The 23,657-nt window shown below is 46.5% G+C and overlaps 1 protein-coding gene across 4 annotated transcripts in view; it reads right to left on the bottom strand.

The window, feature by feature from the left end:
- Positions 1 to 6,293: 6,293 nt before the first annotated feature.
- C28H6orf89 (chromosome 28 C6orf89 homolog) overlaps positions 6,294 to 23,657 on the bottom strand; it is a 36,608-nt gene continuing 19,244 nt past the window's right edge. For 3 of the 4 annotated variants that reach the window (XM_043449301.1, XM_043449298.1, XM_043449300.1), the window contains 5 exons: positions 19,700 to 19,854; positions 19,429 to 19,568; positions 18,087 to 18,216; positions 14,885 to 15,008; positions 6,294 to 11,661 (listed from right to left, as the gene is read on the bottom strand). In XM_043449301.1, the coding sequence (XP_043305236.1) occupies positions 11,567 to 11,661; positions 14,885 to 15,008; positions 18,087 to 18,216; positions 19,429 to 19,568; positions 19,700 to 19,854 (644 nt within the window). In that variant the 3' untranslated portion in view covers positions 6,294 to 11,566. The remainder of the gene's footprint in view (positions 11,662 to 14,884; positions 15,009 to 18,086; positions 18,217 to 19,428; positions 19,569 to 19,699; positions 19,855 to 23,657) is intronic. The other variant, XM_043449299.1, reaches the window with a different exon arrangement.

Raw genomic sequence — 23,657 nt, 5'->3', positions numbered from 1 at the left:
GAAGACCCTGATGCTGGGAAAGATTTGAGGGCAGGAGAAGGGGGCAACAGAGGATGAGATGGTTGGATGGCATCACTGACTCCATGGACATGGGTTTGGGTAGACACCGGCAGTTGGTGATGGACAGGGAGGCCTGGCGTGCTGCAGTTCATGGGGTCGCAAAGAGTCGGACATGACTGAGTGACTGAACTGAATAGAAAGGGAACAAACTGTTGGCACGTCTATAAAACAAGCATATCAAAAATAACAAGAAACTAAATAGATGTGGCTGAAAAATAAATTGATACAGAGGGAACCCTTGAGATATTCATGGTAAATGAGAAAAAAAAGACAGGTGTTAAAAAGAGAGAAGAAGGACTTCCCTGGCAGTCCAGTGACTAAGACGGCTTCCACTGCAGGGGGTGGGGGTTCAGTTCCTGGTCTGGGAACTAAGATCTCACATGCCACACCAGGTAGCCAAAAAAAAAAAAAAGGAGAGACAAAACAATATTCATAAAAGATCAAGAAAATGAGACAAAGGAATAAAGACAGAATCTGAAACAGAAAACCTAACAAATGAAAAAGCATCCATTTTAAGGAAAATACATCTTCCCCAGGATGAAGACTGAAACTGCAACTCAAAAGAGCACACTTTGTTCCAGGAAAAGCTGATAAGGAATAAGAAAGAAAGAATTCTTCAGGCACACAGATGAAGAAAAAGGAGAAGAAGGAAAGGAGGAGGAGAAGGAGAGGAAGAAGAAAGAGGCAGGTGAGGAGGGGAAGAAGAAAGGGGAAAAAGTCAATTTTATTTTAATGGGGAAATCTTAGGGTTGCCCGTCTTGTTCCCACCAACAGTCAAGCTACCAAATGATAATGAAGAAATGCCTCCAAAGTTCTGAGCAAAAGAAAGTGTGATGCAAGAATACTGTACTCAGCCAAGTTGTATTCAAGCATAAAGACCACAGAAACATTCTCAAATGCAGAAAACACAGCGTTTATGAGCCATTCCCTGAAAAACATAACGATGATTCAGCCAACCAAGAGTTTAAAAACAACTCAGGAATGAAGAGTGATGGTAAAAGTACTGCTGATGAGTCACAAATCAGTTTAAATATAAAATGAAGGCTAAATAATTCTGGGAATGATGGTTTCAGAGCAGAAAGAAATTCAACAATGATAATACCCATGTAACTGTAATTCATACAGATTGAAAAGTAGAGGAAGAGATAGGAGGTTGGAGAAAGAATGAGCTATTTTTTCACCTTCAGAACCTTGAACCGTATCACCTAGAAATGAAACTTTATTAAGAACAGTTTAGTTTTTTCAATGTTTCTCATAATCTTAACTTCAGAAAGGTTTTTTAAGGAATTAATTTTTTGTGTGGGGGAAAGAAATGTCTACTTAACTTTCTTTTTCTTCTATCATAATCATACAAAATTGATGTAGCATTTTTATTCTTTGGTATGACTGGGCCCATTTTAATAAAGCATTTCTATCTAACCTTCTAGCTAGGAAACCCTCGAGATGCCTAGAATGCTGTCAGTAGTTATGTCTGGGTGGAGGTTTCCATAACATCATTCAAACTGTCTTCAATACTTTATAAGAAAATGAATCATTTTTACAGAAATAATAAAGTCATTATTCTGAAAAACTAAGATTGGTGAAATAGCTATCTTCAACATGGTATCTAGAGGCTCGTCAGCTTGATTTAGTGAGAAAGCCTAAAAGACATGTGTCATGTTGAAGGAATGTGCACTAATACAGTGGAATTCAAACTGAGCAAAAAGGACATATTGAAGTTTTAAAATATCAAGGGATAAGAATGATAACTTGGAAGTAAAAACAACCTGGATGCAACTTGATCTGTAGAGTCAATGCAGTTTCAATCAAAATTCCAGCAAGTTATTTTGTGGATATCAACAAACTGATTCTAAGGTTTACATGGAAAGGCAAAGGGCCCAGAATAGCCAGCTCAATGTTGGAGAAGAACAAAGTCAGAGAACTGACACAACGGGACCTCAACACTTATCAAAGTCTACAGTAATCAAAATAATTTGGTATCGGCAAAAGAACAAAGATCAATAGAGCAGAACAGAGCCCAGAAACAGATCCACATAAATACGGCAAATTGATCTTGGACAAAAGAGCAAAGGCAATACAATGAAGCAAAGATAGTGTTTTCAACAAATGGTGCTGAAACAAGTGGACACCCACATGCAAAAAAAAAAAAAAAAGGAATCTAAACCCAGACCTAACACCCTTCATAGGAAATTAACTCAAAATGGTTCATGGACCTAAATGTAAAACACACAACTATAAAACTCTTAGAAGATGACACAGGTGAAAATTAAGGTGACCTTGGGTATGCGGGTGAATATCTGTATATACCACCAGAGGCATGATCTGTGAAAGAAACAACTGATAGGCTGGACTTTTATTAAAATGTTGAATTTCTGCACCGTGAAAGATAATGTCAAGAGAATGAGAAAACAAGCCACCAACTGGGAGAAAATGTTTATAAAATGTATGTCTCATCCAGGACTGTTATCCAAAATATATGAAGTCTTAAAACTCAACAATAAAAAAATAAACTATCTGATTACAAAATGGGCCAAAGGCCTGAACAGATACCTCACTGAAGATACACAGATGGCAAGTAGGCATGTGAAGAGACTCAACATCGTATGTTGTAGGGAACTGCAATTTAAAAGGACGGTGAGAGAATTCCCTGGTGGTTCAGTGGTTAGGATGCGGCACTTTCACTGCCATTGCCTGGGCTCAACCCCCAGTTGGGGAAATAAGATCCCACAAGCCACTCAGCACGGCCCAAAAAAACAAAACAAAACAACAGCGAGCTATCACAACTATGAGAAGGGCCCAAATCCAGAACACTGACAACACCCAACACTGGTAAGGATGTAGAGAGACAGGAAGTCTGTTATTCCGAGTGGAAATGCAAAATGGTGCAGCCACTTTGTAAAAGTCTGGCAGTTTCTTACAAAACTAAATGTTACCCTTATCACATGAGCCAGCAACCCTGCTTTTTGCGTTTTTACCCAAAGGAGTTGAAAACAGGTCTCCACAAAAAGCTGCACACGGATATTGATAGCAGCTTTGCTCATAACTGCTGCCCAAATTTGGAAGCAACCAAGTAGGTGAATGGATAAGCTGTGATACAGTCAGACAAAGGAATGATCATTTGGTGCTAAAAAGAACTGAGCTGTCAAGCTATGAAAAGACATGGAGAAAACTCAGATGCGTATTTCTAAGTCAAAGAAGCCAGTCTGAAAAGGCTACATATTGCATGATGGATGTTAACTATGTGACATTATGGAAAAAGCAGAACTATGGAGACAGTAAAAAGATCAGCAGGGAGGGGAAGGTTGAATAGACAGAGCACAGAGTATTTTTAGGGCAGTGGAACTATTCTGTATGACGTCATGTTCTGTATGACACGATCGTGGTTGCGTACATGTCAGTATGGGTGCATGCTAAGTTGCTTTAGTCTTCTTTGACTCTTTGTGACCCTGATGGGCCGTAGCCAGCCAGGCTCCTCTCTCCGTGGGATTTTCCAGGCAAGAATACTCGAGTTGCCATGCCCTCCCCTCCAGGGGGTCTTCCTAGCCCAGGGACCAATCTCGCGCCCCTCATGTCTCCTGCATTGGCAGGTGGGTTCTTCACCACCAGCACCACCGGGGAAGTGGACACATATCAGTATAGTTAGTTAGTGTTAGTCGCTCAGTCGTGCCTGACTCTTTTGAGACCCCATGGACTGCAGCCCACCAGGCTCCTCTGTCTGTGAGATTTTCCAGGCAAGAATACTGGAGTGGGTTGCCATTTCCCTTCTCCAGGGGATCTTCCCAACCCAGGGATCAAACCCAGGTCTCCTGCACTGCAGGCAGATTCTTTACCGACTGAGCTACAAGGGAAGCCCACATATCAGTATACACTTGTCCAAACCCACAGAATATAAAACACCGAGAGAACCCTAATGTAAGTGGACTATGGACTTTGGGTGGTGATGTCAGTGTAGGTTCATTGATTTTAACATGTACCACTGTGGTGCAGGAAGTCAATAGTTGAGGGAAGCTGTGTGAGGGTAGGGGGTATACAAGAACTTTCTATTTGCTCAATTTTGCTATGAACCTAAAACTTCTCTTAAAAAAAAAAAAAAAAAAAGAGGACAAACTCCACAGTCTGGATGTTTCTAGGAATTATGGACAGTCCAGTAGAGGTGGGGCACAGTAGATGAGGAGGGAAAGCAAAGGAAAGAAGTGGAATGAGGCTGGAGGGGCTAGCCAGGACTTCCTATCTTGTGGGTAATGGAGAGCCATTGAAGGGTGCTGAGCAAGGAAGTGAGGGAACAGATGCTTTAGAAAGATCCCCATGGCAGCTAAGTGGATGGTGATTTGGGATGGTAGGGAGTACATGAGAAACAAAGAAGGCAATTACTGTCTGAGTCCAGGAGTGAAACAGCAAGGTTCTAAACCGGGGCTGGGCATGTGACAAGGAGGCAGAGGTCTCCAGAGCTTGGTCCTGACCAGAAGTAGAGGCTGGGGGAGAAAGACAGGAACCCTCGGAGACTGCACAGTTGTTTTGTACACGGTGAATCAGAAGTGCTTTGGGAGAGAGCTGATGGAGATGAGATCCCAATGCTGGATTGACAAGTCTAGAGCTCAGGTGAGGAGCGGGCCTGGCCTGAGCTCACAGGTGACTTGTCCATGGGTGGAAGGTGAAGCAAAGAGCTGAGGTCTCTCCCAGGGAGGAAGCAAAGAGGAGGATCCAGGGGCAGACTGGTAGAGGAGACTAACATTTCAGAGACGGGGGGAGGACCTCTAGAGGAGATGAGTGGAAAGAGGAGTCCCAAGAGGGGAGCAGTGGTCACACAGAAGCCAGGGGAGGGAGGGGTTTTTCCACAGGTCAGTGTCAAGGGCTGTAGAGGGGTCGAGAAAGAAGGGGCCTGATGATTCTGCCACCTTTTTACATGGAATCAAGACTTACCTTCTCTTTTTTTTTTTTTTGGTTGAAGTGCAGTTTTCAAGCAGGTTAATGAATAGCATTATGGAATGCACTAATTTTCAAAGAATGTACATTAGACTTGGCACAAACAAGAATGAATATACATTTTGTAAAAACAAGCATTAAAAAAATTAACTCTAGACTCCTTGACTTATAATCCAGATAATCATTGAACAGGATGTGATTTACCAGCAAGAGAAGAGTTGAATACATGATGGCATATCACACCATAGAATATTATCCACTAAAAAGAATGGATTAGAGAGCTATGCCAGCTGACTTGAAGGGAACTCTGTGAGGTATTAAGAAAAGCAAGAAACATCAAATGCCTGTAATATGATCCCACTTTTGGCCAAGCAATGGCAAAAGTCTCATCATTTCTGATTATGATTACAGAGAACATGGAAGAAAGAGTGGGAAGATACATGGCAGGATATGGCTGTATACATATTACATTCGCCTGACCAGGGGAGAGGAGGGATGAGGTGGGGGGGAGGGAGAAGGGTGCAGCAGGGGACGCCCCCAGAGGTCCAGTGGTTAAGATTTCATGCTGCCAATGCAGAGGGCCTGCATTGGTTGAGAAACTGAGATCCCACAGGCTGTATAGCACAGCCAAAAGTTAAAAAATAGAAAAATGATTATTTAAAAAAAAAACTGAAGAAAAAAGAGAACACTAAACACTATATAGGAAATGGCCATATTTATGCATTTATATAAAATATAAATATAGCACAAAGAAATTATCAAAAAAGAATGAACACACAAAAATGACTTAGATCAAATCTGCAGTTGAGTTGACTCAGTGCTGTGAGCGGCCTCAATCGGGGGGCATGGGGCTGAGCTAGCGAGGGCACCAGCCAGCGAGGGGGCCTCGCTGTCCTCCTGCAAGGACCAAGGATACCTATGGGTGGGGCGACACTGTGAGGGCACCTGGGCTACGTGCAGCCTGTTGGGAGAAGGAAATAGGGGTTGAGGGTCTCATTTGAATTTTGGGCAAAGTGCAAGAACAGGGGAGGGTACTAACAGGAGGACTGAGATTTGAGAATTCATGGGAACAGGAGATCAGAAGCCATGGCAGGCAAAGGGTTAGAATGGGGGTAAAAGAAGCGTCTGTGAATGTGAGTGAGTGCAAAGCTCGGTGTGGATGTGAGACAGGACCCAGGCCAGGGTGGACAGGTGACCTGGAGGCCCACAGCAGAGGCCTGCCTCAGGAGTAGGATGTGACTACCAGTAGTCTCCAAGCTGCGGGAGAAGAGAAAATGGGAAACCAAAGGATGACACCAAGTACAGGCGAGTTCTTATCAACCAACATACACACTTTTTATTGCAAAAAGTAAAAACTTTTGTCACATGAAACCTTAATGTACATACATTCTTTACAAGTTTTCGGTATATTAAGTTACAATCAACATTCCACACTGAACAGAGTAACGGCTTAGACCACTCGGAGCCCACATGGCTGGACAGGTGTCCACCCCTCTGCTCACTGGGAGCCCTCCACCCCCCGACGGGGCCCCCACCCCTGGCTCCCTCGAGGAACTGCAGCCGTCCTGGATCTCATCCCTGGTGGCGGCAGGCGCTCTGCTGAACGCCCAGTTCCCGCTCACCTCTGCCTCTCCAGTTTTCTCCCCTCTGCCCTAGGGGTCTGTCACTGACCTTCCCGCAGGAAGGACGAGGGGGAGGAGACCATGGCCAGAATTTTTCTGAGGATGAGACTATGGAGAGAAGTTTGGAGGGAAGGTCATCTATGACGGAGGCCGTGTCTTCTCTGGGAATGATGGCCTGTGTCTGCCCAGTTCCGGTCACCAATTCTCACAGGTAAGAGTTTGTTCCTGGAAAGGCTGGAAGTGCTCTGAGGGGCTGAAGCTTGAAGGCTGGGACCCTGCTGAGCTGTAGGTCAAGGTGGCTTTGCAGGCTGACCTCGCCTCCCCCACAGAGCCGTGGAGAGGGGGGATAAAGAGGTAAATTAAACCTGGTGTGAAGCAGATGTCCCGACTCTCCAATTTCTGTCTGAAACTCAAAACTAAGCTGGTTTCCCTTCTCAGCACGGGTGTCTGCAGTTATGGCTCACTCTTGGATTGACGCTGGCTGACAGACAGACAGACAGATGCAAGAAGGCAGGAGTGACCCGTGGGCAGCCCCATCACGTCTGGACCATTCCAGGTCTCCGCTTGGGAGTTTCATAACATCTCTTCTCTCCAGTATTCTGCAAAGATCTGGACGTCTCACGGTCTCCAGAGAGGGAGAACTGACGGATGTAGTAAGCTCTAATGCTGAAATTATGCAGGGCAGGGAAACCAGACGCAAAGCGACCTGGACGACAGACGAGCTGGCTGGAGGGCTTCTCACCAGGGCCAGCACTTAGAGCCACGCCGCGCCCAGGGCGGGTGGACTCAGATGTGTGCACGAGGGAGGCCACCTGTCCATCTTCTCTGAGATGCTTCTGCAGAAGCAGCTGCTGGATATGGAGAGGCTGATGGCAACCAAACTTTCCATTTGTGACAGAGCTCACTCTGTAAGCACCTCACTTTCCTAGTCGCCTGGCCCTGACATGCGTCAGCTCTGGACCCAATATCCGTGGGTCCGAATGTGGAGAGATTCTCAGACCAAAATGTTACTTTAAAGCACATCTCTGGCACTCCCTTCCTTCAACCAATTTTAGTGGGTGAAAAAGCTGAAAAGGGGACGTTAAGGAGTGTGGAACTTGTAAGTCAGGAGAGTTTGTCTTCTAGCAATAGGAAAACTCAAAAGTCTAAAATATTCCTGTTTAATAAGTGATTCTCAAAAGGTAGACAAGATCGACTCTCTCCCTGCACTAGTCTCTTTCCTCTATAACCTGGCCTTCTGCTGGGTGAGGATTACATGAGAAGCAAACATCTACTCTGAGGGTTTCAATTTTCACTATGGAAGCCACTGGCTAATGAGCAAAACTGCATCCAGACTGTATTAAAATGACTGAGGGACTTCCCTGGTGTTCCAGTGGTTAAGACTGTGCTCCCAGTGCAGGGGGTGTGGGTTCAACCCTGGTCGGGCAACTAAGATCCCACACGCTGTGTGGTGCAGTCAAAAAAAAAAGAACACTTCCTATATAAAAAACATAAAATGATTGAGGCCATCACCTGCAGCTAAGGAATTATTTTGTTTTAAAATTGCTCCTACACCGAGGCCTAGGCTGGGTTTTGGAAGAAGGGAATAGAAAACCGCGAAGTAAAAAAACAAGTGATGTAAACTCCAAGGGGACCCACAACTGGAATTGGGCTGAGTCCCTCTGCTGCTCACACATCTGGAAACTTGTGGTGATGCGAAAATGGCTGGAATATTCACTCCTAAAAAGCGCTTTCAGATGGGGACGGAAAAAGGAAAAGGCTTTTTATAAAAGTCATCTGTTAGCTTCTCTCCATTTCTGTCTCAAACAGTTTCAAAAACAAACCCTGAAGAGCTCCTGGCTTGCTGACCCTGCCCCTAGGTTCTCCCACTCAGCTGGGCACACCAGCGTCAGTCTGACCCATGGCTTTGTTCCTGGGCAGCACTCTGCACCGGAGCAGGAAGACACCGTGCTGTGGAACCAGCCATCGACCGCCAGCAAAGGAACTGTCCTTAGCCCCAGTTTCTTTACTTGTAAATGAGGCTCTCATATCTGTTTCACAGGACTGGGCAAAGATCAGAGGAGAAAATCATGTGTACCCAGACAATCTGAAGCTGGAATGGACTATTTCATTATTAAGAAACATTACTATGTCTTTCTCTCAGAAAATGACCCCAAATCTGTCTATTTTATGGACTGTTTTGTATTTCACCAAAGAGGCAGATTCTGTTTTCATAAACCATGGTTATGAAACTCTCTCTCCCTGCTGAAAAAATTGAGAGTGGGGAGAGGGTAAGTTCTACTTATGTTCTTCATGAACCAGAACAGGGGTAGTGTTCTTTTCAACATCTGACTTTTGGGGACCTCAGGACACCTGGATATAATGCCTCAAACTGGGGCCAAAGCAGCCTTTCTCCCCCAGAGAGCTGACTTCTCCCCAGAGAAACTCAGTATATGAGTTTCACTGCCATGTCACCTCTTGGTAAACACTCAGCAAACTTGTGAGCAAGGCCCTCTGTTTAAAGCAAGCCCTGTGGCTTTGTTCTTAGGGTGGTGGTAGACACGGGGATTTCTATGGCCCCACCAACCCCCTGACCCTGCTTCCTCATCTTTATGAGCCTCCTTCCCACACTGGGTCATGTGGAGGAACTTTTGCTGCTTCCACAGAGGAGCTGAGAGCTAGGTGAGCAGGGGTGACCCTGCGGCACTCTCACACAAAGCCTTGGGTAACTGGAAAGGAACTCGCTGGTTCCTCACTGACCACTGACTGGTCAGTGGTAGATTCTGCTTTTCAGAATTACCTTGAGAAGAAGGTACATTATTTAAAAAACCTTCTTTGAAGAATTTCACCCCTAACATAAATCTACATTCAATTCTGAACTGGACAGATTTTAAGTAAAATGAGTAGTGTACACACGGAAGGTTTCTACTTATCTGCTGCCAGACCATTCTTTGTTGAAGACAGCTGACAGCTCTGGGGACCTCCCACAGGAGACCTCAGAACACCAACACACACAAGGGTCTTTCAGTTTTGAGTTGAAGAGGGCATTTTAAGATCATTTAAGGTGTGACGGGCAGAATAAAATGGGGAAGGAACACGGGGTAATTCATAAAAACACAACGGGGAATTTCGACCATCAAAACAGTTGCTTTGCTCCTAAGGAACCCTCTCTTTTGTTAACCCAAAGGGCCTAATTTAAGAGAACTCTGAGAGACCTCTAAGGAACTTGTTTACGTATCACCAGGGGCAAGGATATTGCAAAGGCTTTAAAAGTATGCACAAAGCTGGCCTCTGAATGGTCCCTCTGATTTAAAACCTTTTAAATTCTAACTGCTTAGCAGCATGCCTTTTATATGGACATGAAGTTTTGTTTTTCCTGTATTACTTCACACATGGTACTGATTCTTTTAAGCAAAAATTCCCTCAGGTACAGTTCATCCTACTTTCACTCAAGTCCGTGGAGGAGGCTCTGAGCTCTGTGAACCCTCCCTGTCCTTTACAAGCCCCCAAACAGGCCATTCTAGCACACAGTGATCCTCACTGATGCTCATGAGATGTGTAGAGAAAGAGGGCCTGGGGCAAGGTACAGGGGTGCCTCCAAAGGATGGCAAGGACCCCGCAGTGAGTCCCATTCTCTTCCCCCACCACTGTCTGCCTCTGGTCTGTAACTCAACACAGCAGACACCTCCACTATCTGTCTGATTTCTGCAGTTTAGAACCAGAGGCTGTAGCGTGATCTGCTTCTTTTCCTTCAGCTTGGCAATGGCATGATCAGAGGCCAGATATTTAACAAAGTCAATAAAGGATTAATAAAGGGGGAAAGCAAACAAAAAAAGAGTGTCCTTATTTGTACACTTAAGACATACAAAAAGCACTTGGGGAAAACAACGAGCAGAGCGAATTGTCCAATCAAAAGGAACACGGTTTTGTATTTTCACAAGAATTAAAAACACCTCACTTTGGTTCCCAGTACAGAGAGAGAAATCATTTCAAGACAGAGAGTTGCACAGTCGCACGCCCAGCTGACCAGCACTTTGCGTCTGGAGTTCCTTCCCTAGCCACATGACAACATCACTTTGACACATCTGTAAAACATCTTTTCTGCACAAAATCGGACCCTAAAGATCAAACCCGGGGAGGCGCCCTCTCCCCGGGCCAGCACTCTTAACTCACCCCCCTCTGAAGACATTTGGTAAAAGCAACACGGCTGATGAGAGCGGTGCTGCCTCAGCAGTAAAGGGCTCTGGCCAGGCCAAGGGAGGGGCGCTGGGAGCCCAACTGCTGAGACGCCAGCCAGACAGGCGAGGGAGGGAGACTGAGAACCTGACAGAATGGAGAAAGCTATTACCTTAGGAATTACTGCTTCAATTACAATCAGGCTCTGACCTGGCATCGGAGACTCTGAGAGCCACGCACACTTGGGAAGGAAGTGCAGTTCTCGAGTGCAGTTTGAGGTTATTTGATCCTTTTCACTGGTTCGAGATTCCACTCTGCTTGGGAAACTGCCATGACTTCTTTAACCATGTGTGGCTTTCCAAAAGACGTACAGGGTGGTGTTACCAGGGAGATGGGACAGGCAGGCCCACCTGGCAGAGGATGGTGCTGAAGTCAGGACCTGCTGACTACCCTCTCGTGGCCAGGAGCCAGCAGAGGGGATCATGCCATGCAAGTGAGGGACGGTATCAACCCTGCTCCCTGCCTGAAGGCAGCCTCAAGGCTTTGGTGCCAAGAGGCCAGGCAGAGGCCCGTCTCTCATAGACCGGTACTGGTGGCGGAGTCCTGGCCAAGCAGCTGGGCTGGAAGAGTTGGGAGGCCCTGGCTCTGGCCTTTGCCTCCAGCACACAACTGGCTCACACACGCATGCACGGGGCAGGTGACTTAAGTAACCAACCCCTGGAAAGTGGTTTCATCGTTTTTTGTTTTTATTCTCCCCCTTTCGATCTGGTCTTCAGCTCTCAAAGCTGTTCCTTTAGATCTGTGTCCTATATCTCTGACAGGGTGGTTCCATCGCAGACGACCAAAGGCTGGACCCCTCTGGCTATAATGTAGACCTTCCAGTGGGTGGCTCCAGCGTAGCCTTGAAGGGAAACAGTGACAAGGAAAGCATGTGAGTGGCAGGGACTGGGCCGACTTGTGGGCACAAGCTAGGTGGGTCTGCAGGGCTGCCCTCAGGTTCACCCGCAGACTCAGGCCATGCCTGCTCTGGAGGTCCGTGAGCTCCTCCTAGCATAAGTGTCCCCAGCTAAACTCAGTCCTCTCTGAAAGCTGACATCCAGTGGGTTCATCCAACTACGAACCAAAGTGTTTCAGCGTCACCCCTCACCTGGGTAACCGTGAATCACAGTTCGGCAGGTTTATGAAAGCAGGATGTTCTAGATACGGCTGATGCATCTGTGTGCTAAGTGGCTTCATCTGTGTCTGACTCTGTACGACCCTATAGACTGTAGTTCCCCCAGGCTCCCGTGTCCATGGGATTCTCCAGGTAAGTATACTGGAGTGAGTTTCCATGCCCTCCTCCAGGGGATCGTCCCAACCCATGGATCGAACTTGCAGCTCTTATGTCTCCTGCATTGGCAGGTGGGTTCTTTACCACTAGCGCCACCTGGGAAGCCCTAGATAAGGCTGATGTGCATGTGTGTGTGCTAAGTCACTTCAGTCGTGTCCAACTCTTTGTGACCCCATGGACTGTAGCCCACCAGGCTTCTCTGTCCATGGGATTCTCCAGGCAAGAATACTAGAGTGGGTTGCCATACTCATCCAGGGGATCCTCAAGCGGATCTTCCTGACCCAGGGATCAAATCTGCATCTCCTGTAGCTTCCACACTGCAGGCAGATTCTTTACCAATGAGCCACCAGGGAAGCCCCAGATAAGGTTGATATGGAGCATCAATTCTCAGGGTCATTTTTTTTCAGCAAAAAAACAGGACGGGTTCTAGGGGAGGCCAGGGCGCCCTGTCCAATTCTCCTGAGGTTATACACAACATGGTCTCATAGAACATCCAGATTAACCCAAACCAATACTTCCTAAATTGTATTCTGCAAACAGGAGCACCCTATAATACAGCCCAGGGGAGAAAGGGTTCCACGGTCAAGTAAGTTTGAAAACCACTAGATCCCTCCAGGGCTTTTCAGAGCCTTTTGTACACTAATGCGTACTGTGTTTCAACAAGACAGGCATTTCCCAAAGTCAGTGACTCAAGAGCCCTATTTGCCAAGGGTCTTTCCCAGGGGCTGCTTTATGAACCCTAGGGTCATGACCTGTATCATTTGAGCAATGATATCTAGGAATGGGCTAGAAAGGTAAAATCAAAAACCTTTTAATACTTCAGTAACTTCCTGATGAAAAATTTTCTAGAGAAGGATATACACCACTCATCTTTAAACTGAGAGCATGGAATGGAATGTAACCTCTGTTTGGTGACTCAAGAAAGGTCACTATGAGCCGTGACTGTACCATCATGGCAGGTAACATGGGCTTACCAGCGTCAGCCTCTGACACTCAACACCCACGTAACTCTTGAAAATGCCATCCATCGTGGGTTTTCTGGTGATCTTGAACACTGACCTCTGAACCCAACCATCATGGGATGATGCTTATTTTGTCAAAAAACACAGAATCTGCTTGACATGGCGCTATTCTTGAGGGTCTCTGAGGTGCAAGAGTGGCCATCTGTTTTACAGCACTAAAGTTACTCTCTTCCACTGTCATTCCTCACTTTTCCCTGCGGCAGCTGCAGCCATTGCTTCTACTTCTGCCTCTGCTTCCCGAGCCCACTGTCCTCCCCAGGCCTCCCCACCCCCAGCCTTCTCCTGACTTGCCCTCTCCCCTGGTTCTCATCAGCCTCCATCCCTTCTCCACATTCCTGTCACGTTCTGCCCTTCACAGACACTGACAAGCACAGGGCTCCTTTCCCTCCGGTCAGCGACTGGCCGGTCACAGAACGACAAGGATCAGTCTCTGGATTCTGGGCCATTCTGGACTAGCCACACCAGCCTTTGATCATGGAATCAAAGCTTCTTTGATCACTGCCAGTCACCCCTTTTTTTTTCCCCTTTTTCCCTAAATTCTATAATTGGCACTCGGGATGCTTGTGGGAGCTGAAAACCTGGAATTTGGGTAACGCAAGTGTTTCTGTAGCTGTCTGAACTGTCAGGCATTTGGAGAACATAAGACAGAAACTTTTTCAAGCACAGCTACACATTCCAAAACCAGAATGCCACACAGACTTGCGAAGCGTCACTCCACTACAGAACGATGGGTTTGGACTAATTTCCACAAAAGAATCCTCTCTTCTTGCAGTAATTCTCAAGGGCCAGGCCAGCTGTGCTCCATTATCGGCTAAGTGCTTAATTTGTGCATTTTTTTCATTTTTAAATTGAAACAAAAGTTATGAAACTTGGATTAAAGTTAGGCAGTTTTCAGTATGCACCCTACCTCCAAGCGAGGTGAGAGGTTTCTAGGGACTGGGGTCTTCCAAATAAAAAAAAATTAAAAGGAATAAACTGGAAAATCAGTCTGGGCTCTGTCAGGGAGTCAGGGCTCCCCTAGGTCTTGTGAAAGAAAAACAAGCAAGAAAAACAAGAAGGGCAACGGTGATGCTTGTTGATTTATTTTGCTTCTGCCAAGAAAGTTCTATTGTCAAACTGATAGTGATTGATTCAAGTCTGTTTCTTCAGAACCTATTTGTAGATGGTAAGGCACAGAACAAGTCACAGTCGGGAAATCATGGAGCCAAGGGTGGGTCATGACTGTGAGGCTGTGACCAGACTATGGGATCCACAAGGAAGGTAGTATTTCCTTGTGTGACTGTTGCCCTTACATACTGCCTGAATTGTTTTACTAGCAAACTGGGCACAGAAAGGGTTCCATCGAATCTGAATTGTACCTCCTCTGGCTTGAGTGAGTAAAAGGAGTCACTTAAGACTGATGCTTTGCCTAACTGACGGTTGGGCCTTGGAATGGTCACCTCTCCTCTCTTGGTCTCAATGTCCTTATCTGCAAAGAAAGTATTGCTCTAAATATTTTCCATAACAATTCCTCCTAATTTGAAATCTCTAAAGCCAATGGACACATGCATTCTAAATGTGCATATGACCCATTTCTCTTTGCTACATTTTCTCAGTAATGTTCTCAGTAATGTACATTTATCATTACATCTAAGCATAAATAATCGACCTTGCTAATAAAAAAAAAAAGCTATTTTTGACTTTAATAAATCTTTGGGAAGGCAGTATTTAATTTTTAGAATGCCTTTTTGAGTTAAAAACTAGAAAGACCCTGCGGCTGACCCTCCACCTACCGATGTCGCCTGGCCCCAGCGGCATCGCCACGGACTGGCAGAGGCTGCGGCACTGGAAGGGCGGGAGGAGCTGCAGCATGGCCTCCCCGCTGCCGATGGTGAGCAGGTCATGCATCCTGTGCATCTGGGGGAGAGGACACGGGGGGAGGAAAGGAAGGAAGAGAAAACCAAGTCAAACCCTGGGGCATGGGAGAGGAGCACACAAAAATTCTTACACATGTGGCTCTGGATTTCCTAGCAGCCTAAGCAAAGAGGAAGACAGAACCAAGAATGAAACTCACAATTTTGTTTGAAAGACAAAAAACAAGTTAGTTTCTGCTAAGAATGGCATCTCCCTGTACTAAGGCTAAGGGAAGATTTCTATTTTTTTTTTTTTGGCCCTGTCAAGGAGGCATGGGGGATTTTAGCTCCCAACCAGAGTTCAAATCTGCATTCTCTGCCATGGAAGCTCAGGGTCTTAACCACTGGACTGTCAGGGAAGTCCCATGGTAAGATCTTTTCTAGGGTTTTTCTTAAAGAGACATTGTGTAGTTTTGTCGGAAACATCTGCAATGGCAGCCCTGTAGCAGACATGGCTCAAGCTTCCTAATTCACAATTTCTGGCCATAGTTTCCAAGTAGGTCATAGGCAAAATATCTAATTGTATTTTAACAAAAGTCTCGCAGAGGCCAACATGTGGTGGTCTAAATATGCAACCTTCTGCGGGTCTGGTTTGATCCAAACAGACAGTCTGCATATCCTCTGGGCAATGGTCTGTGGAATATTATTTCTTACTGTCAGACTTTTCAAGAGAATCAGACAGCAGCAAGTTCAAGTTTACAATTTTTTGGCAAGACCCAGGTGAGCAGATACATGATGCTACTGATTAAGGACTAGTAACAGTAGGATCAGCCTCTGATTTTGAAAGCTAAGGATGTACAACTGCACGGGTAACTACGGCACTCTGAGGGCATATGGACTGTAGTTGCCAGGCTCCTCCATCCATGGAGTTTTCCAGGCAAGAATACTGGAGTGAGTTGCCATTTCCTCCTCCAGGGGATCTTCCTGACCCAGAGAACAAGCTGGCATCTCCTGCGTCTGCTGCATTGTCAGGCGGATTCCCTACCACTGAAACACCGGGGAATCAGTCCTGCTTCCAGCAGGCACTAAGTGCAACCTGCCGTGTGCCTGGGGCTTGGGAGGGGCAGGGAGTATAAACAAAGGGACAGGGCGCACTCGGTCAGACTTCCCTTCCTGTCTAGATGGCGAGAGAAAACCCCAGCCCCTATGCACCCTTACAAAGCAGGAGTCAGAAGTGTGACTCCTTAGGCCACGTCCTGGTTTCTTTCCTACCATTTGGGTCCTCCAGAGCCTGAGAATGTGGCCCTACCTTCTCCTGCCTCCCAACCCTGGTCTCTCTGTTGCTCCCCACAGGCCCTGGCCATCACTCTGTGTCCATGGAAACGCTTCGAGCCACTGCAACTGCTGCTGCAGTGACAGAGGGAGGACGAGTGTCCGGAGCTGCTGTGACCGACAGAAGCCCTGTCACGAGCAGTCTCGAAAAAATTCCAGAAGACCAAAAGCTAAGCAGATATATCTCTATTTCACATAGGCCTGAGAAGGGCTAGGACCAAGCTCTTCCACATTCAGGAGAAACAGACGACAGGATGGAGTGGTCCAGCCCTGGGCAACATCCTGGGGTGGGAAAAGTGGGCCCTGGAGCCCCTCACCTCTTCCCCCAGGGTCTCTCAACAATCGGACCCCACTGCTTATCTTCTATCCCAGGGCTCCCTCCTGGAATCTGGGCCCACAGACACATGACTTTACCAGAGTCCAGGGCCCAGGGATGTGGACCAAGGGTGGAGTAACATGGCTGTGGAGAAAGGAGAGCCTGGGCCAGGGTGGGGAACAGATGCTCTAAGAAACCAGACTCTCAGGATTTCTGCCTATTTGGGCCACTCCCCTTCCAAAAACATCCTTGAGAACCACAACAAGATGATTCTGACAGGCGTCTGCGGAACTCTGTATTTACCCCTTTGGCTGGGCTCCCTGGTGTCCCTGTTCGGCAGACTGGTGAAATTAAGATTCAAGTGGGAAAACCCAAGACAGTGATAAAGGCCCTCACCCAGAATTTTTTCATGTATCATAATTACGAAGATGAAATCATACTAAGGCCCCGAGTTCTAGCCGAAGACAGCAGAATAAACTTCTTAAAAACCTGAGGCCAGAGCCCAGCACCTCCACCCTACAGCTGGCAGGCAGAAGTTTACTTCTAGACAAAATGATTGTTTTTCAAAGGCTTTGAAATTCCTTTAACACGATTCAGCACATTTGGACCCAAACAATAGTGTCAGGAGGTTAAAGACACAATCCAGAGTTGGTAGGGGTCACAGTTCAGCAAATTTAATTTTTTAACCAAGGAAAATTCATCCTTTTAATTATTCCAAACCAATCCAGACTCAAAAAGCTTCCTCAGGGTTGAGACTCAACAAAAGAGCAATTCAGAGAAAAGTAAACAGACACAAGGACAGAACAGCTCTAGCCAGTCCGCCGGCCCCAGAGTATAAATGTGGGCTCTGGGTACTTGGCCACGGACGGAGGGGAGAGGCAGTGCCGCACACACCGCCTCAGGCGCGTGCTTGCCAACCCCTCTGTTTCCAAACCACGCTCCCAAGCTTTTTGCTCTCCCTTTTTGCTCTCCATCTGAAGCTTCTCATGTGTTTATTTCTGGGGAAAGCCAATCTGAGAGTGGAAGGTGGTGAGACCTCTCAGTAACTTGCTGTGTCCTTGGGCAAATCATTTAATTTCTCTGGAGGTCAGTTTCCTTATACCTACAAAATGAGAAACGCTAGACTGTTCATTTACACACTATTCATTCACAGTCTGCCTTCTCTCGACTTGGAGGTAGAGCAGTCTGACTGCATGCTCAGGACTCTTTAAACTTGAGGATTCTACTTCCTTTAATGTAGAAAGGTAGCTTGCCCCCAGGTGTTAAGGACAGGAAATAGATCTGCAAGGTCACTAGACTCTCTGGAAGCATGCCTTCAGTAAAAAGTCAGGCCGCTGCAGGTGTGTTGGCAAGCAGCAGGAAGAGAGAACTCCAGATTCTGTGGATGACCCTTCAGCTCACCCTCCAGGTTGACATGAAGGGAAGGCTTTATGCCATCAGCCTAGGTACCAAACAAGAAAAATTCTAGATCCAAATCTTCTCAGAATTTCCTACCTTACTCCCCACAATAGGTTCTGGTTGAAGAAGGAAGCATTTTTTCAAGGAGGCTTCTTTTGGAAACGGCAGATAGGTGAAAACAGGGAAAAGCTCACGTAAAATGTGTGATCTGTTCAGGGGTCTTCTCCTGTAGAATGTGTACAAGAGGGAAAAGGTAGTTAAACTGGGCAAGCCAGCCCAAAACCATGGCTAAAGAGAGCTCGGCAAGGGTGGGAAAACTGTGGGTGGTGGGTGAAGAGGGAAAGATGTCAGGACAACAACTGAAGTATTCCGTCCATGAAGAACAGTCATGCCGAATCAATTAACTGAAACATCACACACACACACACACACACACACACACTCTCACTCACTCTACAGCCACAATTTGTCTGTGTGGGTGGGGTGTTTATAAAATCCAGCTAAAACAACATATAGAGGGAGAAAAGAAACACTCCATTCATCCTCTCTTGGCAAAGAGACTGAAGTAACAGCAGGCAGGGCAAGAAAGGAGAAGGGAGGACGAGGGGGCAACAATCATGACCCTTTTGAAGTGGAGCAGTATGACGTGGGAAGCCTGTATCAACTCGTAAACCGAGTATTTGATCATGCAAATAAACAGCAAATTTAAAGAAAGGCAGAAGCAGAGAAATGACCCAACAAAAAGCCTGAAAAAGCAGTTTTAATCCTCTTCGGAATGATTCTAGAAGTAAACTGGCATTCCTTTTCTTTGTAGAAAGCAAGTTTCACCCCCAAGAAATGGCCCATGTCTTCTATAAGACCCAAGAAGGAACAGGGAGACAGATGCGGGTTTCAGTGTTGGCTGGGTGACCTTAAGCAAAGTACTTAACCTCTGTGATTCCCACTTTTCCTGAACTGAAAAACAACAATGACAATTTCGACTTCCCAGAGCTATGATGAGCATTTCCAATGAGGAACAGACACTAAGCACCAAGGCATGCTGCCTGGCACCAACAAATGCTAAGAAATAACCTTCCCTTTTATTCTCTGTGCTCTCTCTGCAGTCCTCAACACTCAGGACCCACTCAGCATGAAAGCAAATGCCAAACACTACAGTTAGAAGTAAACTGTGCTTCTATTAGGCAATCTCGATGTCCACCATGGTGACTCCCCTCTCGACACACCTCTTCAACTCAGCCCCTTTCTCTCCCATCAGGTTTTCAACACTGCTCTGGAGTTATCACTTGACTTGGAGGGTGTGTGGTAAAGTTTACACGGTGCCGGGCATAGCAGGGTCACGGCAGTAATTAGTACCATTTTGACATTTGGTCTGCCCTCTTTCTGTACACACAGACACACACGCACACACACACGGCTGGGTGCCCCTTTCCGCACTCACCATGGGTACGGAAACGGGAACCACCGTCCAGGAAAGCAGCGCCACCACTTGGTGAAAAACCCTTCGGTGAAGCCTTCTGTCACCTCCGGATACTGGCACAAAAAATCCTGAAGCCCCTCAGTCGACAGGGACTGTCCCGTCTTGGGGAGGCAGAAAACAAAAGTGCAACAAGACAACACGGAATTACTTATCAGGAACGTCCCAGGGCTTGATGCTTTCTAGCCATTTAATGGGTTATGAAGGCAGTGGAAGAACCAGTCTTTCTGCGCACCTTGATTACCAGAGGATGCAGCCTCTCAAATTTCCTTGGGGTATCTTCCAGGAGCATCACCTGGAGGGGTAATTTCTGGGCACAGCCAGTGCAGTTGGCAGGGATGGGGTCCGACTCATTCTGCTCACAGTCATTTGTCCACCAGGGATCAAAGTCTGACAGAGGAAGGCATGTGGAGAAAGCAAATACAGTGGGTGAATCCAGGAAGCCCAGCAATGGAGACAGAGAGGCATAATAATTTTAAAAGCTCACAGTGATCAGCATGGGTGACCTCTGAAAAGGTACATATCAAATAAGTGAACCCTCAAGAAGGAAGCAGACAGCCTAGCTAGGGGACAGAGGCAGAGAGGGAAGGTCCTTCCCTCTGTACACCCTTCTAGGCTTTGTGGAAAGTTATTTTTTAACACATACAAGTATCTCCTAAGTCAGATCAACAACTGAAGTCAGACAGTTTGGGGAGCTGTATTTGTGACATGGGGTTGGAGATGCAGTTCCTTCCCGGTTTTCTAACCTGTGACCAACAGGTCTGAACCGGCTACAGCACGTGGGGGAGGGGCAGGCAGGCAGGGTGGTCCCCTGCCAGTGATGCCAGCATTTCTCTGATATCCTAGACCCCGGGCTCACAAGTACAAGGCGGGGCCAGGACGGCTCTGGGAAGGAAGAGTGAGAAACGGGTGCAGAGACAAGGGATGAAGAGGAGAGACGGGACTTTTCAGGGCCCATCTGTGGAGTAAAGTAAATGGCCTCTGCTCATCAGCGCTCTGTCCCACTTCAGGGGAGGGTAAAGGGCTACTAACCGTGGCTTCCAGCCCAAAGGACTGCAGGGTGGTCAGAACTAGAAGAACATCCCACTCAGGCCCTGATGTGAGTGCTCACTGGCTCCCCCACACCCTACTCTGGTAGGTCCCTCTTTGAGGGGTTGGCTCTGTTTCTATGCAGCCCTTCTTGGTTTTTTCTGCGTTCCTTCCCTCTGAGACTATTCTGTTCATAATATTATTGCATTATGTCTTGTTTGCTTTCTGGTCCAGTCTGGGTTTCATCTGTGTTCTCTGAGATATGTGTTTGTGATAGATCTTTAATTTGAATCCAAAATGTTTCACCAGATGGTTTCTGATTAAAACCCAATGAAAATCCAATCAGGAGAGAGCCTAGAACAAAAGACAACAATCGAAAGTGGCTGAAAGGAAATCAGTTCTCTGAGCCAAGAAGCAGACGTGGAAACTGACTCTTAACACAAAACATCTTCTGTAGTGAGCACAAGGCAGGAGTCTGCAGGATAAGGAACACTCACCGGGGGAGGGCGGTGCGTGTGCTCAGCGTGTCCCCTGAGCCCGCATCTCCTGCAGACAGACTTTGTGTCTCCCGCAGGCAGCACCACCCACTATTCTCACCCCTGGGACGAGCACACGCCACAGCACACAGCGATCGCTGCGAGGCTCCAAGGGCAGTAGAAAAACCTCCAGTGGCACCTGTTTTAGCGGCACACTGAGGCTGCAGTTACCCTCTTATTTTCCCTTCTGGAGTATTTTCACATGTTCCTTATTAGAGGTCAAATATGATGAACTTTTGCCAAAACACAGGAACTCCGGGTAATAGACATACAATGAGGCATAAGTAATCACGTGTTCAGAATGTGTTCGGTTGTTCAGTCATGTCCGACTCTTTTGTGACCGACCCCGTGGACTCTAGCCCACCAGGCTCCTCTGTCCATGGGATCTTCCAGGCGAGAATACTGGAGTGGGCTGCCATTTCCTCTTACAGGAGATCTTCCCGACCCAAGGATCGAATCTGCATCTCCTGCGTCTCCTGCATTGATAGGCAGATTCTTTACCACAGAGCCACCTGGGAAACCCCAAATGCACCTTATATTGAGTCAAATTCAATTGAAAAGTCTTAATTCTCACAGAAGAAAAGCTGCCAAAATAGAGCCCTGAGGCAACATACTATGTTACAGTTATATAGCATTTCAGTTTCCAAAGTACTTGTGGGGGAGGGGGAAGGAAGGGAAGAGAAAACTAAAGTGATAAGCCCAATGTCAGTTGTATTTTCACAGGTAGTATATTGTTTACTCCTTACCACGTACTTACTGAGGCGGCATCACTATTCTGATTTTACAGATGAGCAAACTGAGAGTGAAGGCAAGAGGAATTACCACCCAAGGGTGCGGGGCGGGAACAACACAGACGGCTGAGGAAGACAGTGATGAGGGCTCTAGGGCTTCCTTCTAGGAAGGTTATTCTGCGGCTGATTAGGGTGTCCCGGAAGAGGGAGGCTGGGAAGAGGCAGACCCAGTTATGCTTTGTTTCTGTCCTCTTATTGGGGAGGAGGAGGTGTACGGTGATGAGAGGGGAAATTTAACGAGTCTGAGGCAGTGGGCTTGGGAAGAAAGGGGTGATTCCAGAGGCAGTGATGACAAAGTCCATGGCTCTCAGCAGCACTGCGGAGACCATCTATACAGGCTGAGATGGTCCGAGAGCTCCTCATTTAAGGGAGACATTGGAGGGCTGCAAATACTTATAATCACATTTTTCTGCAATAACATGCCATATTTCAAATGAGTCCATTAATTCTGACAATCATACCAGGAGTGAATTGCTGGGAGAAATTCTTCTAACGTACCAAAGGTGCTTCGTGGGCTGTGTTCGTGCTTAGTCGCTCAGTCATGCCCGACTCTTTGTGACCCCATGGACTGTAGCCTGCCAGGCTCCTCTGTCCATGGGGATTCTCAAGGTAATACTGGAGTGGGTTGCCATGCCCTCTTCTAGGGGATCTCCCCAACCCAGGGACTGGAAAATGATCTGCAGGCTGATTCTTTACCATCTGAGCCACCAGGGAAGCCCGCTTCATGGACTAGTAGCAGCAATTCTGAACCTAAGAGTATCAAAAGATTATTTTAACTGTCACTTAATTTAGTTTTATTCTGAGCTTTAGGTATTCTTGGGATTTCCAGGTAGAGATGCTTGAACAGCAGGTGGAGGAAGAAAACCCAAAGAGGAAAAGAAAACAAGAATCGAATACTAAAAAGAGAATTTAAGGTGGCAGAATACAAGGTAGAGATCTCTAGACACGTAAACATCAACACTGTTCCTATACTGTGTCTGTGTGTGCTCAGTCACTTCAGTTATGTCTGGCTCTTTGTGACCCTATGGACTGTAGACCACCAGGCTCCTCTGTCTATGGGATTCTCCAGGCAAGAATACTGGAGTGGGTTGCCATTTCCTTCTCCAGGGGATCTTCCTGACCCAGGGATCAAACCCACATCTCCTGCACTGTAGGCAGATTCTTTACCCACTGAACCACCTAGGAAACCTTGTTCTTACATTACTAACCATAATCTTTTAAAAACAGAAATGGAAAATGATCTCATTCATAATAACTGGCAAAAAACTAAACAAAAAAGGTAAAACTATAAAATTTTACTGAAGGATATAAAATAAGACCTAGATAAATGACTAAATGTCATAAAGACATCAAGCCTACTCAAAAACACACATATATAAATTTAATACAACTGGATAGAATCTCTGATCAGAGTCTCTTATTGGTGAAGGTGGGGATGAGGTAGGGCTGTGACAACTGCATTCTAAAGTTTATCTAGAAGGAAAAAATGTATGAGAATAACAACAGACAACAATCCACCACCTGCCAAATTAACTCTAGGAAATGTTTAAGTGCCCAAAGGCATCCTGGGGTAACACAAAAGAATTATAAAGTATGGTCATGCTTATAATCTATGGGGGATACACCCCTTAGGCACAGGTACAGTTAGAGGATGTAATAAGAGCCTTGTGACAGACACTGGGCATATGGCAGACCCGAGGACCTTCACCTCCAACAGCTCACGGGTCACCTCCGTGCTGGGCAGGAGGTCTGGAGGCAAAGGGCACTGTTTTTTTCTCTCTGTGTAGATAATATGAACAAGTAGTCCACAGAAAAATAAATACAAATGGCCTAAAAA

Source organism: Cervus canadensis, chromosome 28, assembly GCF_019320065.1.
Source record: "Cervus canadensis isolate Bull #8, Minnesota chromosome 28, ASM1932006v1, whole genome shotgun sequence".
NCBI lineage: Eukaryota > Metazoa > Chordata > Mammalia > Artiodactyla > Cervidae > Cervus > Cervus canadensis.
The sequence above is the reverse complement of the archived record's forward strand: the minus strand, read 5'-3'. Positions and strand labels throughout refer to the sequence as shown.